This window comes from Primulina tabacum, chromosome 3 (assembly GCF_025594145.1).
Source record: "Primulina tabacum isolate GXHZ01 chromosome 3, ASM2559414v2, whole genome shotgun sequence".
In the NCBI taxonomy this organism is placed as follows: Eukaryota; Viridiplantae; Streptophyta; class Magnoliopsida; order Lamiales; family Gesneriaceae; genus Primulina; species Primulina tabacum.
Genome location: NC_134552.1, coordinates 18,606,210 through 18,622,529, shown reverse-complemented (window position 1 = coordinate 18,622,529; position 16,320 = coordinate 18,606,210). Strand labels below are relative to the sequence as shown.

General features: G+C 34.5%; 1 protein-coding gene, 1 long non-coding RNA gene and 1 pseudogene across 2 annotated transcripts; 2 read left to right on the top strand and 1 right to left on the bottom strand.

The window, feature by feature from the left end:
• The first annotated feature begins 1,642 nt into the window (after nt 1–1,642).
• Nucleotides 1,643–4,376, top strand: LOC142540935 (uncharacterized; annotated as a pseudogene).
• Nucleotides 4,377–8,319: 3,943 nt separating this feature from the next.
• On the bottom strand, nt 8,320–15,709 carry LOC142540933 (AMSH-like ubiquitin thioesterase 1). The gene is made up of 14 exons (XM_075647413.1): nt 15,398–15,709; nt 13,950–14,014; nt 13,747–13,822; nt 13,422–13,616; nt 13,153–13,241; nt 12,264–12,366; nt 12,133–12,179; nt 11,586–11,928; nt 11,290–11,379; nt 11,104–11,166; nt 10,938–11,012; nt 8,958–9,020; nt 8,806–8,858; nt 8,320–8,718 (listed from the first exon to the last, which is right to left on the bottom strand). The coding sequence occupies exons 1-14, from the start codon at nt 15,515–15,517 to the stop codon at nt 8,547–8,549; spliced, it is 1,554 nt and encodes a 517-aa protein (XP_075503528.1). The 5' UTR covers nt 15,518–15,709; the 3' UTR covers nt 8,320–8,546.
• Nucleotides 9,027–10,412, top strand: LOC142540934 (uncharacterized). The gene is made up of 2 exons (XR_012819184.1): nt 9,027–9,332; nt 9,392–10,412. It is a non-coding gene; the product is annotated as an uncharacterized LOC142540934 (long non-coding RNA).
• Nucleotides 15,710–16,320: the final 611 nt, after the last annotated feature.

Sequence of the window (16,320 nt, the reverse complement as noted above, 5' to 3'; positions counted from 1 at the left end):
CATTATATACCTACACGTGTTTGGAGCAACATATCCAAAATTCAGACCGATCCTTCAATTAGGCGCAACCATTTTTGCAAGGTGACTGATTTTTCAGTGTCAAACTCCAACTTGTTCATTCCAAGATTTTTTGGACAATCTTTCAGGTAAATAGGTTCATGTTGTGTATAAGTGATGATTTCAAAATTCTAAGTTATTTCAAAATAGTTTCGTTCCGTTCGTTGTTTGTTCATGCCCTTCGCTTCGTTTTGTCTTGGTGTCGCTCTGTTCAAACCAATCCATCTCTGAATGATAAGTTATAAGTATGGATCTAATAATGATGCATCGGGAAAATCTGTGAGGATAAAGGCCTCGGAGGGAGTCTGTCTATGGGAGAAGGCCCCAGAGGGAGCCCGGATATGGGAAAAGACCCTAGAGGGAGCTCATTTACAAAAGAAGGCCTCAGAGGGAGCCCAAGATCAAAGATATCTCATGATCATTACAATTTGTTTGTCTGATAAGTTCTGATAAGTTGTGTTATGAAATGTTCTGATTCGAAGTTCCGATTTGTTCTAAGTCTGATTTCTGTTCATCCAACTCTGAAGCTCTGATTTGTTCAATGTTTGAATTCTGTTCATTCAACTCTGATATATTATGCTATGTAAAAAGAAGAATGTTTTAAAAGTATTATGTATCAAATGTTTTCTGGTATTTGATCAGCCCCACTTGCTGAGTGTTTCCCAAAACGCTCACCCTCTTACGTCCCTCTCCATATGAAAATGAAGAACATGTAGAACATAAGGAGCATGAGCAGTTCTGGGACTGGTAAAGAATTAGAAGGAAGGAATTCAAGTTATGGATGTTCAAGCCCATTAGTGTTCCTTTGTCTTTCTTAGTAATGTTTGTACTTTTCGCTTCCGCTACCTCTGTATTTTTCTTTTCATGTAAAGACAATGAAATTTTATGAAATAGACTGGTATTTGGCTATTTTAAGACTTATTGTTATTTGATTAACTATGTCGGATGTCACCGACGCCTCGGTCTCGGGGTGTGACAACTCCTTCCTTCATCTAGTAGATTTTAGCATATAATTTCCAATACGTATATAGTTTGTTCATATAATTTTCAATATTTATATAATTTGTTCTACGAATGTAAACGAACCAAGCCACTCGCGAATATTCGTAGCTCGGCTCGGTAAAAATCTCGTTTGAGATCGTTTATTAAGCTTATCGAACTGATCTCGAGATTAAGAATATTCAGCTCGTAAATTCGCAAGCTTGAGTTTGGGTTAGAGCTCGGATATTTTTTTGGGCCATGAATTTTTGTCCCACATTGCTATTTTAGTGAAATTCAAGATATTAAATTCTCTCATCTTAGTTCGCTTTTTGGCTAAAAATAATGGAGGAGCTATAAATAAGCATATTTAATAAGCTCGAAAATGAGTATTTTTAACGAGCTCGAATACGAGTCATGCTCTTTAAACATGATAAACGATCGATTAACAACTCGAGCTAATCGCAAGCTTAGTAATTTTCAAATCAGACAACTCTCGATTTTAATGATAAAAGTTGAGCTCGAATGTAATATTGTTCGGCTTGACTCGACTTGTTTATATCCCTGATTTGTTCTATTCTTATTTTACTCGATTTTATGCTGCACATTCCAGTACGGTTTGGTGTAGCTATATTGGTGCTGCCACATGTCGGGATGGACCAGCAAAATGATAGGCGAAGAACAGGTGAAGCATCTTATTTACTCTATAGTAAATTGTGAAATAATTGGTGCCGGAAAGTTGAGTGAGTTGGCTATGGACGAGAATCTACTGGAATTCGTGCTAGTCCCTTTAGGCATGGGAGTGCTGTTGGCGTACCATTTTTGGCTTCTTTACAATATAATACGCAATCCCAGAAGAACTGTAATCGGTCTCAATGTTGAAAGTCGCCACAAATGGGTCTTCTGCTTGATGTCTGTGAGTCTCGTTCACTCTCATCTATCTTTTTTGTGTGTGTGTGTGTGTGTGGGTTCTTGGGCAAATGTATTTCTCCTTTTTTTTCTGTTGTTGGGCTGCAAATTAATTGTGATATTTCATTGTTTTTAGGCCGCCATTTGAACTTGGAAGCCATCAGATTCTGAAGTGTTTGATCTTTTGTTAATATTTTATAGCAACGCCATGTTCTTGAGGTGCCAAATTTGATCAAACATCATAATTACTTTACAGGAATTCTTGGTGTCTATCAAATTTCCATGTTTTTCTCTTTGTTTGTGGTGTGTGCGTTGGGGGTGTGGATAAAAGTTTTGTATGGATTCCAGTTTCAAGCTTTCCAAAGAGTAATGTAATTATCAGGGGATAAAGTTAACTTTTCTAATGGAACCACTGATTGTTTATCGTATGCTGCTGCTATCAGGTCAGCAGGGCAAGTAGTATCACTGGCTGTGATATCATCGATTGAGCTTAACATAGTAAATTGTCTTGTGCATATAGAGTGGATTAGGAGGATATGTAAAGTGAATTTAAATTAGTTATGGCTTCCAAAATTTAATTTTGAGCTGATATTTGCGTATTGATAGAGGACTTTCTTCTTGACTCAGATACCCCCTTAAAAATTCTCTGTGGACCAATAAATGTGATGGCTGCACACAAATGACCACAAGTTCTTTATGGCATTTGAAGCCATACTCCAGAATGAAATAGAAAAAATTTAGGCTACAAAAAATTGCTGAAGTTAAGAACTCCAGTTTATATATTAATCAAGTTTTTCCATTTCATATGGCCCTGTTTTTTCTTCTGAATATATTAGAATTGCTTTCTAGACTGGTTAGTCCTTAATGCTCCTATCAAATGTATCAATCAATTAGTGTTTACAAACAAGTTCAGATGCTAGATGCTAGATGCTGAGAAGCTCATTCTAAAAGTTGATGCTTGAGGATATTTATGAAATTTGACAAATTTGTATCTAGATTAAATCCCATGGGCTTCGCCTACTGGCAGTCAGCGAGTTGAACAAAATTTCTTGTTTAAAGTGAAATAGGGATATTATTTGTGTGCTGTCAAACTCTTATAAGTATCTCAGTTCATACATAGAAAAAAATGATCGAAAGAGTTATCTTTGTTATTAAAATGCCATAAAATTTATAGAATGCTTATTTCGGCTGTGAAAATTTGATTCCGCACTAGATTGCTCTTTAAATATTTATGTTACCTCAGCAAATATTTGTGTCAGTTTAATCCTTATACATATGAGTAATCTTTCCGACCGACAGAAATCATCAGTTACCTTCAATTCATAATGAAAACTTATCGAACACTATAATCAAAGAGAAAGAAAAGCGATGGAGTGGATCATAAGAAGTGCTTCAAATAGTTGTATGAGCTGTCGTGGAGTGTTATGCATGATTCTACAAAATGGACTTCAGAAAATAGTCATGTTGCAAGAACAAGAAGCTGGGTTATTTCCATGGGTTGCTACTATCTTACTTAAAATGAATGCTAGCCTGTTTTTGAAACATTAAAGTATAATTTCTCGTCTTAGTATCATTTTTTTCAGTAATACTCTTTCACCCAGCTTTTGGTGCATTTTGTTATCCCAACATGAAGTTTCCATTTTCCTCACTTTATTTGGCTACTTATGTAGATTATTTTTTCTGCTTGGGACATAAAGGTACTGATAGCAAACCAGAGTTAACTTGTGAACTAAATTTTCAGGATCCACTCAAAAATGGCGTCTTGGCAGTTTAAACGCTACGCAACAATATAATGGCGTCCACACTTTTGGCGACCACGGCCATCACTCTCAGCTCGTTGATCAGTGTGTACGTCAGCAACCAATCAACCTCTTCTCTAGAGTCTATACATGGAAATAAATCTTCTGTAATGGCTTCTGTCAAGTTCTTTGCTATATTAGTGTGCTTTCTTTTTGCATTTTTTTGCAACGTGCAGTCTATAAGGTACTATGCCCATGTTAGTTTTCTGGTCTCGGTGCCCCTGTCTGTAGACAGAAAAGATTTTATCGAATACGTCGAAATGAACTTGAACAAAGGTTCCTTTTTCTGGTCACTTGGACTCCGAGCTTTTTACTTGTCGTTCCCTCTCTTTCTCTGGGTTTTCGGGCCTATACCCATGTTCGTTTGCTGCTGCGTGATGTCGCTGCTTCTCTATTTTCTGGACACTACCACGAAATTTACGAGGAATCTGCATACGCACTCTGTTAGGGAGGATGTGTATGGTGGAGATGTGGAGTCTAGTGTTCTTCGGATATGAGCATAATTGTGACAACATTTTGTATGATATTTCTTTTGCGACAAAATTTAACTTGTCCCTTTGCATTGAAATTGGTTGCTTTGTGTATATTGTCATGGTCATGTTATATGATCAATGGGATAATTAAGTAGCAAACTTGTTTATAAAAGTTTTGTTACCAAATTATTCAGGTGTTTGAGTATGTGTTTTTAGAGCTTACAAATTTTCAAAATTTGTAACGTCTAGATTCAACCATTGTGACTGTTAATCTCCAACGGTCACTTGATTAGTTAATCGCATTCGTTGAGTTAAAATAAAAAAATTTAAAAATTTCCGAACCATTGGGTCGACGGGTTTTTTATTCGTAAACCGTAAACGGACAGCCTTAAGATGTTTCGGTCACTGTTTCTGGTCAAACGCGTCGAGCCAAATAACCAGCCAGTTGACCATAGGCTGGTTTCGATTTGGTCCGGGTCAGATCTGACCCTTGGCCAAGTATACTTCTATAGTACTAATGAATATCTTATAAAATTGAGTATTGACAACATATTATAATATTCCAATAGTATCAATTGAATGAGAATTATTTTTGTTCTCAATTGGTTATAATATTGTTCAGATAATATGTTATAAACCATAGAGAATCATAAAAGAATAGATAAATGAGTTGAGAGCATTCATGAGAGAAGAGAGAATGAGTCAATACTCGAGTGCAATTTTCATTGAACTCAATGACCTTATTTATAAGAAAGAAAAAAAAATATTTACAAATATTATCTTGTCATATTTATCTTGGTCGCAAATGTAACCAAATAAGAAAATTCATCTATAAAAATAAACTGATTTATAACATAATAAAATATTTGAATTGAAATTATATATTTATAATTAGTAATTAATTATAATTGTACTTTTTATAAATTGATAAGGAATTGAAAGTTGATTATCCAATAATTGATAATCTATGGGCCAGTTAGTAATTAATTTTACTAAATTAAAAACCCATTAATTTATATCCAATAGGTCCATTATCAGGCATGTTACATTCAAATCCACTTCTCGAAACCTTTTTCATGTGATTGGTCTCACTTCTGTCATATTTGGTAAGATTGTCTTCCACCATTTGACCTCTTTTTCTTCTAGAAACGGTGTTACCATAGTCACCTTAAGTTCATTTGGCACTTCAAGCAATTGGAGCTAGGTCTCAATATTCTTGAGCCAGCCTTGACCAACTTCTAGGTCAGGATTGTTTTCAAATATTGGGACTCGATTCCTTCTGAGGGATCCATAATGGTTCTTGATTCCATTCGGTGGTGGTGGCTGATTAGTGTTGGCGTTTGAATGGACCAATCCTTGTAGGGTTGTCGCACAATAGTTGCTATGGACATCAGATCTTCTCTACTAATGCCAACTCTTGGTGGTGGTAGTGTATCCTCGTTGTTGTTGGTGTTGCGATCATTATTGCGATTGGCATATCGCGGGTTGAGTTTTGTTACATTGAAGTCTTTCAGCCATTTCTTACACGCCTAAGAGTTTCTAAGATGTTTGTAAGATGGTACAAACATATGAAACAATAGTGGTTCAAACATGAAATCAAACAATGAATAAGTCGAATAAATTTTTATTGATTTCATATACGATGAGAAACATATAAATCAAAGTTGGACGATGCTAACAGAAGCAATTGATTGCAAATCCTTGTTACAAATGATACTAAAGATCAAGTAATCTATAATCTCATCGTATCCTATGACTTCATCTTCCATTGGATCTTCTTCAGGGTCTTTCTATGGATCCTCCTCAGCATCCTTTTCTGGATCGTCCTCGTCCTGCAGTTGAGTAGTGAAGGCAGGTAGAGCTGCATTTTGACCAGTCAAGTTTTGTACCAAATTTTGTAGTTCTTGAATGGTTGCCTTGTCTTGTTAATGGCGTTTGAGTTTCAACCAGCATGATCTGATGAATCTTGGACTTGAGTGTCTGGGCCTTTTCAAGCATTTGGCTGCATGTAAGGTTGGGGCCTTGCTTATGGTACGCCCCTAATATTTTTGAGAACAGACTCACTCGACCAAAGGAAGAGGAAGCGGGAAAACGGCCCGGCCGCAAGGAATCAAGATACCTTTGTCGAGGGCTGATCTTTGAATAGGAAAAAGAGCGCTTTCTAGATGGCTGGAGTTCCGGTTGGATAGTTAAGAAACTATTTGAACGAATGCGAGAGGGACACACTTAACAATGCACCATCGTATGGTAGTAAACACGATTCGGCCCCTTCAATTAAAGTTTCAGTTTAGATTCATATACCGATAGGGATTTACTCGAGAGGAGTATGATTCACTCAACAACCAATTAATCTATACACAGGGTGCATTAGACTAGGTTTCTTGTGAGAAGATCTCACGTATCTTTATCTGTGAGACGAGTCAATCCTACTGATATTGTCAATAAAAAGTAATACTCTTAGCATAAAAAGTAATATTTTTTCATGGATGACTCAAATAAAAGATTCATCTCACAAAATACGACCTGTGAGAGATGCCATCAAAGCCGTTCACCTAGGGAATTAGTTGGATGAAACTTGGATGCCTTGTAACATAAAAAAAAATATCGATAATATATTGTTAAAAACTGATATAAATTCCAAAATCGTGTATTGAAAAATATTTTCTTAATCATAATAGGAAGGATTTCATCAAAACTTGTGAAATCACATACGTTGTGTATGCTTAACATTGGTATCTTTATACAAGTTTATGGCATTTTTTTTACTCCGAAATGTTTTGTATAATTCATAATAAAATTAATTCAAAGAAGTCAAAATAAGTTGGACAATATTTTATAATTTCATACACAACATTATACTTTAACATTTAACTCTAGCAATATTTTATATAAATAATTAGCAATTATTATCTTAATACATTTACTTTTAGATAGAATTTATATCAAGAATAATATGTTATAACATCTTAGTTGCGAGAAACTCAAACTTAATAAAATAATATAAAATATATAATGAAAGTTCAAAATGACAGAGTTTTTGTTTTGAAAGGTAAAACTTGTATTCAAAAGTTGATGTAATAAAACTTAGAAAGTGGCATTCAATTTAAGAGAAGCCTCTATTCTCAATATTTTCCATAATTTTCGAAGAGAACCATTTTTTTTATATATATTGTTTCCCGAAACGATAAATGATTCGTACTTAATTGAGGTTGCAGTGTACCAATTATGGAGATCACACTACACTACAGCCCATAGTTTCCATTTACCTTTTCATACAAATTAACATAAAAGGTCTCAAGAATTTTATGAGACGAATATTCTATTTGGATCACTTATAAAAAATATTATTTTTTATTTTAAATATGAGAAAGGTTAACTCGTCTCAAATATAAACCTACGTGAGACAATCTCACAAAAGACCTACTCTTTTTGGTTGATTCGTACCACCACCATATATCTGTGAGCACTGTACATATATATACTGGCGCACGATTTGGATTTCATATACAACGATTCAAAAATAACTAGTTTGTGATTTAAAATCTATTATAGGTAGCTTTTCTAAAACAAACATATATGGATTTGTTACTATGGATTTGAAATCACTACCTTCGAATCTTTTTATTTGGATAGAATGATTTGACTGTAGAAATGATTTGTAGAAGGAATTTAAATAATAATCATGTTTGATGTACTCAAAATTCATCACAATTAATATTGAAAAATATTTAACTTGATATAGAGCTATCCAAGATATTAAATCATAATCATGCGTTGGGTAAAAGCATCTCTTTATTTATTTATTGTTATGGTGTCCTATTTCAACATCAATTCACTAGGAGCAGTAAATATATAAACTAGGTAGTTATTATTTTGTTTCTAAAAACATGAATAACCTGTTTATATAAACAATATTTGATAAACGAGGAGATTGTGAAAACCATACCACCACGAAGGGCCTAACAAGACAAATATGTTTGTCAGATTTAGTTAATTTTGACTTAGAGAACTTATATTTTTGTAGAAATTAGCTATCTGTTACTTGGAACGTCATCCCATTGATAGTAAAGTACTGAAGTTGAAAATTTAAAATGCATGTACTCGGGGGAAAAAGAGTGAATATATATGACAGATGATGAGAAAGTATTACGTATTTCGGTCAGTCAAATTCAAACAAGACACATCACTTCATCTCCATCTCCATCTCCATCTCGGAAACCATATGCGATCATCTGTCCGAAAACAATACGAGGACATTTCTTTCAATCGTGTCATTGATGAATGAAATTCACAAATTAATGAATCCTTGATGAATCCAGTTGCAAACAGATCAACGTAGATCCATAACATCAAATCTCAAATTGGAATCCATATAAACATCGGTACAATGTCTGTATATAGAGCTACCATCCAAAGGGGGATCGTGGGAATGAAACCCCCGTCTTGGGCATTCCCTTATGACTGTCATTCCGCCTGTCGTTAACCGGAAAATGCCATGGTTTCTGAGTGAACAAAAAATTCCAGTTAAATATGCGACTTTCCGTTTGATGAAAAAAGGACATGTATGCGATGATAATGTTAGAACTAACCTGGAACAGTCTTTTGGCGCCATGACAATGGCAATAGCTTCGGGTAACATTATCTGCAAAATACATAAAGATGTGTTTGAAAAATAGTGGAAAGCTAATAAGCAGTAAGCAAACCACCAAAATATAAGGAGGTCAATGAAACATGATTTTACCTGGTAGGAGTAGTGCGTGTGAACATCAATTGACGACATGAAACAAGATTGTGTAGGATGTGTCTGCATAACATCAATCAGTTAGTCAAATGTTAATACTTAATGTGGTTTGTGAAAGATACATGCTTGGTGCCAAGAGCAATTAAAAAAAATGGGCCACAAAGATATTTCAGACCGTAAATCCTTAGGCTATGCTGTGGAAAGTGTTCGGACACCATATTTTTGTTGTAGACAGTAAAACTTGTCTAATGAAAAGTATCACTGAGAACTCAGCATTCTCATGCTCGAGAAAGTTGTCTTCCAACATAATATGCCACAAGTTTCCCTCACAAGTCACATCTCACTTCCTTGCAAGTTCATCGATAGAGGAAGCAGGTTTCCTTTCCCAAAATTCTCCACAGCCTTCATCCAATTCACTACAATAGAGGAAGCAGGTTTCCTTTCCCAAAATTCTCCGCAGACTTCATCCAATTCACTACTATCCCGCGATGAAAACACACAGGCATTCCTTATCAAGACGAGCCTTAACTTTCGCATGTTTGTCAACTTCATTCCAACAAAACAGCACCAAAGTTTCTTGGTTTATTTACCAAAACCATCCATGGTTTAAATTTCAGAGTTGCTGAATGGGCTCCGGAAGCATGAGATTTGAGAGTAAAACTTATTTAGTTTTCATGCATCAGATGGCACCCGCTTAAATATTTAGAGTTATAAAAGCAATCCCTTAAAAAGGAGCAATGAAAGGTAGAACCAATACCGGAAGGCGGAAGAAAAGGATGCTTGGATACAAAAAAAAGCAAAGAATAAATCTTTCCTCGTGACAAACAGTAAGGGCCAAAAAGTGTTGACCGAACTTAGTAGACTATAAAGAGTAGTCGAGGAGGTGTGAAATTTTCTCAAGTGTTCAGAAGTCAGCAGCTCAATACTCAGAGCAGACCATTCAGGAACCCCCTGTAACTACTTTTAATAAAAAAAACCAACATATGTAGAAGTCGACAGATCAGTAGTAAGGGCTATTTTGTTAAAAGAGCAGGGCTATCCAAGCTGCTGACTATCCAAACAGGAGGAATCAGATACACGTAGCAAGAGATGGTAAACCTTGGATAAATGGTTTGCATGACGCACGCGTACATAGAATCTATAGAATCCGACATTCGTAATCGATTAGGGGAACAAGTTCAAATTTAACAAGAACCTGAAAAACAAGGAAACCTTGATTTCCAATATATTATAATCGGAGCACCTCAAATATTATTCTCATTCGAAATATGATTTTTATTCTTAATTAAAATCCGCGTCTCTATTCCAAATTAATACAGGATTCCATGTCAATAACTAAGGGGTCTTAGATAGAACATTAAGCCTGATATTCACTTAGGTTACTGTGTCCGATATAGACAGAAGCTCATTGAGTCCTAGAAGCAGTAAGTGAAGGGTAATCACCTTCTGGCTCCCTCAAAATAATCTTATGAAAATAATTATGTCCTTGCTGTAAAATATCTTTAAAAATTGCATATTTTACAATGGACAAAGTAAAGCTTTGTTACAGCAGAGAGCTGCTACTTACAATTTTTTAAAGTAAATCGAGTATATCACTATTTGACTATTTTTGTGCTCATAAAAAACAAGTGTTATTCTCCAATGTGATATGTCTAAAGCATATTATTGAGAATGTTACAAGTGCCAATTGTGAATTATTGACTATACCAGAACAGTGATGGCGGAGTTAATTCCGTCCACATGACTTGGTGGCAAGATAAAATAACCGCATAATGATGGAGTTCATAATCACTGCTATAGACACCCAGTGAATTACTGAGAGAAACATAAGAACAAGAAGACCTGATTCTACAAACTCATATAGAAGAAGTGTAGTTAAATATAAATGGACAAACACAGAGACACCTTACTCAAAGGATAAATAAATAAAATCAATAAATAGCATTATCACTGAGCAGTTAAAGCCAAAATTATACGTACATGAATCCATCCAAGTGGAAAAAGACTTTGTTTGTCCTGCACTTCAAATATTTCTTCCTCATTTGTGGCTTGGCACTGCTTGACCAGAATGATTAAAACAAATTTCAGACGCTGTGAGCTTCTTGTCAAGTGATTGTGCATATGTAAGAGGAAAACTCTGGCTTACCGAGTCTGATGTTGATTCTTGCTTTGGAATAATTAGAGCTGTGATATAGAATTTTCGGTTTCTCTGTGACAAATAACAGGTGTGTTCTAAAGAATGCATCTAGTAAATAATGCTACAAATTTGAAATGATGACTTTAGTGATTGTTAAACATCAAAATAGAAGATCTAAATGGTATTGGTACTTACAAGAGAACCCGCAAGGATCCCACATGTTTCTAAGTTTTTATCCGTGTTAGACTTGGCCAGCTTCATAAAACTGTCCATCATTTGGGTTGACTGAAGAAAGAACAAGCACAATGAGTATGTATACTTCTCGAAATTTCTTTACTGTGGAAGCTTGCTACAAACGTTAGATATTTTTGCAGAGAAATCAAGTTAAGATCGAATATGGAATATTTAAATTAAAGAACTCTTCGGTAACACCTGATTTCAGATAAAAAACGCAGATCATTCACATTGAAAAAAATACTCTAACACCTTACTATATGCAACTGCAGAGGATCTTCAGAGCGAATAAAAGAGACACTAGAAGAATTCTCCTGCCCACATTCGGGCATAGTCTCAGAATCTGGAGTTGACGTGGGGATAAGATCCTGTACATCTACTAAAACAGGAGGAGGCGAAGGTTGTCTAATAATTTCTGTTTGCGGTACGATTTCAATAGGTTCAAAAGAGATGAGTGAATCAAATTCTTGATTCTTTATTGATTGACAATAGTTTTTTGGCTGAACTACAGATTCCAAAACAATTCTTTCTTGTTCTGAACTTCCACCATCATTTCCTGTCACAGTTCCATCTTTGATAGAAAGTTGAGTGCTATTGTCCCTACAAGAATCACAAAACATGTATAATCATCATATGTCCATCAACAAATCATAAACAAGCAGCGTATCACTAAAGAAACTAAAAGTTCTCAAAAACCAAGTTATATATGTAGATAACCAAGAGCCTTCCATAAAATTTAACTCGAACGATAAAATCAAGCGGCAAAAAAATTCTTAAATTTGTGGTTCAGATACATAAGTTTACCTTGAAACCTCTATAGGAGTAAAGTCATCATTTCTTGGATATTGAATCTGCAAAAAAAATGAAAAATAATATATATATATATTAAAATTTGCTTTCATTATGCATATTCATCAACGAATTGTCAGGATCACCTTATGAATAGGAGGAGGTTGCCATTGTCCACGTAGCCCGTTCGGGCCCAAAATAGAATGTCTAATCAGAGTTTCCTCCTTTGGGCGGGGAATACTGATTGATCTGCCCAAAATAGCAGGAAAACATTATTTGCACATTGACGTAAGTTTAGGTCAATTTTTTGGGAAAAATAGAATTTCTGCAGAGAGCGTCCAGTATCATGATATACAACTGTGTGCATGCATATGTCATAAACATTCACAAATCAGTTGATCTTTGCATGCATCCAATTGATTCAAACCAGTATGTACAATGTTGTATTGTAATGTTAGACTAATCTTTGTTGCCTCCTTGAATCTGTCGGAAATGATCATATTTAAATCCTCAACTATTCATCAACTATATTGAAAATTGTGATTTAATATGTTGAATATAATACCTACATTTTTAAAAATCAGAAATTCTAAATATAAGGTCGTCTCAAGATTGTCAATAAAACAAACTAGTGAATACCATTTATAGAATAAAAATTTCCCATTTTGCAATACCTTTCAAAGAAAGTGAGATCAACATTAACATTTAAAACAGTCTTAATGATACAAATAGTGCCAACATTTTACACAGGATAAAAAGCAAAAACAAGTTTCACAAATTACTTCGGTTTCCAATGAGTGATTTTCAAAAGGAACTGAAATTAAAGAACTCATATTTAGGATCATATTCTACAATGGGAAATGTATTTTTTAGTTGAGAGAATGACAAGGATTTCCAGCCACAATAAAATCGAAGTATGCATACATTATTTAATTCTACATATCAGTGCCTACTCCTGTGAGGAGGAATTAAGCTTTTAAAACTAAATGCTTTCTGCTGATGAAAAGATCGACAGAGTTAACTTAAACAGCTTACATTTTACTGAGATTTTCTTCTACCGGTTTGGCAAGCAAATGAACCTTCGATGCATGATATCCAAGTTCGGCAGTAGCAGGCGCTAGACTCTGTCAAACACAATAATTAGGTAAACAACTAGCTCGTGGGAAACAATAAATAGTTGACCACATCAATTCAGCATTTAATTTAACTTGAAAAAAAACTTTCAGGATCTAAGCTAATTTAAAACTGAATAGGCATTCAAATAACAGTAGAAAGTACCAACAACAAGATGGGTACTGAAGTACCTTCTTTGTATTATTATAACTACTCCAGTTTTGTTGCTTCGAATAAGGTCTTTGAACTGAAGATTCCCAAGTTTCATTTTGCCGAAAATATCGGGATTCATTTTGCCGACTAATTTGTCTTTCATGCAACTCCCTAATTTTTGCTTGAACAGCTGGCTTCAGTTCTTCAAGCTCAGTCAATGCAGCTATCAGTCTCTGTGGATTGCATATTAAAGAAAAATTCAGGAATCAATGCAGATTAAAAATATAACCAAAAAAACGCAACATAGAAGGGGCAGAAATAACAATTATTAATATAAAACGAACAATGGATAGCAACTCTTACCCGTTTGATATAAAGTTTACTTCCATGTGCAGATGTTCTATAGTCTTGATGGCAAGGTATTGTCTCAGAAACCAAACTAAACAAAAGACAACAAACAACATTCATCGGAACCACCTCCGGTATTTCATGCTATCTTGATACATTTTTTGGCGAAAAGGGTTGTTTGTAAAATACACGTTGAATCTCAAGACATCTTTTCTTACCTTGAGAATCGAAGAAGCATAACATACAAATCTACAACATTCTTTTCTTCTCGAAAGATGTCGGCCTACAGAATAAAATAATATTTAACTGAGAAAAGTTGGAAAACAACAAAAATATTGAAAGAGATGGATAGAGAGGAGGATAAAATATGAAACAAATAATATTTAGTGGTAAAGTGACCAAATCATCCACGAGTAAGAGAAATGAATTTGCTGTGCTACAAGCACATCTAAAAGTCGATACCATGGCATTAAATTAACAAGTCTAGTAATTCGAGTTCAAAATTAAATAAGGAGAGGAAGACAGTAGAGTAAAATAGTAAAATCAAAAAATAGTATCCAAACACTGATTGAAAATAAAATCGAGTCAAAGAGAATAAAACACTTTATTCACAAAAGAATGAAACCTCTGCAAAAACCAAACTTCAGGTTTTCATGTACTTTTCACCATAATGTAGACGAAGCCAAGCATGTTCCAGTACAATGACCTCTCATATATGATAAGCAAAAAATTGTTTCAAGGGAAACCAAAGAAAACCATGTCTGATGGTCTGGAAAAAGGATCCCAGCAACAAATAATGTGCAAGAATCTCGATCCATGCATTATAAGTATCCGTGTATCCTAAATTATTTGTCCTGGAATTCACTTCCAATCACCCAAGGAGCAGTACAATAAATGTTCACCTTCTATATTTTCACTTAAGAACTGATTTAATTCATCAGTTTGAAACATACTTGTTTATGCTCATAGACATCATCCGGGAAAATAGCTATTTGAAATTTAAGCAGACCTCAATCTCTGCTCGATTTAGTCACAAACACATCCCTCAGTTAAATATTCCATTGGAATTCAATATTGGTGACAGCTACCGGAAAATCTCAGCTAAGACACACCCATTCTTTCAATTATTTCAGCTCAAAACAACCGATCTCACTTCTTACCCAGTTCAATGGTGATGTATTCTCAAAATAGGAGGAAAATTTATACGCGATTTTTCCTACTTGTTACCAACTAGAGTGGTGTGACGCAAAACAACAATTACAACATTCCAACATGCGTTGTAATCCATGAAATTGAGCCGATGAAAATATGCAATTCCTAATGACGAAAATCCAAATAAAATTTGAACACGAGCGTGTCTAGTTCTAAATCAGAGCTTCAAATCCTTTGAAGTTCTTACATACATCACTGCTCCAACACACAAACTCTGTCAGCATATTTAATCATGGTCTCACTTGGTACAAAAACCCTACTGTATCACAAAAAATCATTCTTCCGCGATACACAATGAAAAACCAAAAATAAACAAAATTCGATTCAAATTCTTCCACGAGAAAATAAATCATTGTCACTATCGAGAACCAAGAGGCAACAAGCCTCTTCAATTCACAAATTGGTGCCGATACCATTACTGATGACAAAATACATGCGAATAAAATCAGTATACCTGCTTTAGAATGTTATCGGCTATGCGAAAGTAGAAACGGATGGAAATTCGGTTATCGACGGCGATTTTCTTCGTACTCGCCGATATGTTTATGCTTCCCTCGGGAGAAGATCGAGCCATCAGATTCTACGGATGATCTCCTCTATATCTCTCTTTTGAAGTCTAACTCTTTCTCAGAGGCTCGTCGGCCAACCAACCTTTGGCGGCGACTTCTGGCTCCGGCGCAACTGATCGATCAGAGAAGGTCGGTCATTCAGCATGTATGTTAATTAAAAAGTCTTTCATTTTTGTTTCATAGATGAACTCTCGGTAATTTAGAGTAAAATACCTCGGCCAGTGTTTTAACTTCGTCCATGTTCTATGATAAGATAACAAAATTGACATTTTATAATTTATATATAACTGACCAATGTGACACACGCATTACGTATATCATGAATATACGAACCTAAAATATTAATTATTTATGATATTACAATATCATGACACCGAAATATTTGGGATCATGAATATATTCATGAAAGGTAATGAATTACAAAGTTTAAATAAATCTGTCAACCTCAATTTGTAATATGATATAGTTTTTTATCATTCAAAATAATATTGTTTTGAAACCGTAATATCATCTTCTGTGAAATAACGTTAAACTTTAATATAAAAAAATTAAACAAATAGTCAAAAAATTGTCCAAAAAATATCAAAATATCATCAAACTAAAATTTATTGAATATAAAAAACTCACATTTGTCTTCTAAATTAAGCTAATAAATTGAAGGGAAAAAAATAATTAAAGTTGTATTTATCATTAGGCATTTTATGCATAAATTAAATCATCTATGCTCTAGCTTAATAAAAAAAATATTCATTTTATCGAATCATAACCAAGTACAACATAAACATACAAAATAAATAGAACAATCAAT

What these genes read in the sequence shown, in the direction of transcription:
- LOC142540933 (XM_075647413.1), bottom strand. Translation starts at nt 15,517, where the DNA reads ATGGCTCGATCTTCTCCCGAGGGAAGCATAAACATATCGGCGAGTACG. An exon ending in ATCCTCTGCAGTTGCATATA is followed by an intron (nt 11,380 to 11,585) that starts GTAAGGTGTTAG and finishes TTCTTTCTTCAG; the next exon opens with TCAACCCAAATGATGGACAG. An exon ending in ACACGCACTACTCCTACCAG is followed by an intron (nt 8,859 to 8,957) that starts GTAAAATCATGT and finishes TGTATTTTGCAG; the next exon opens with ATAATGTTACCCGAAGCTAT.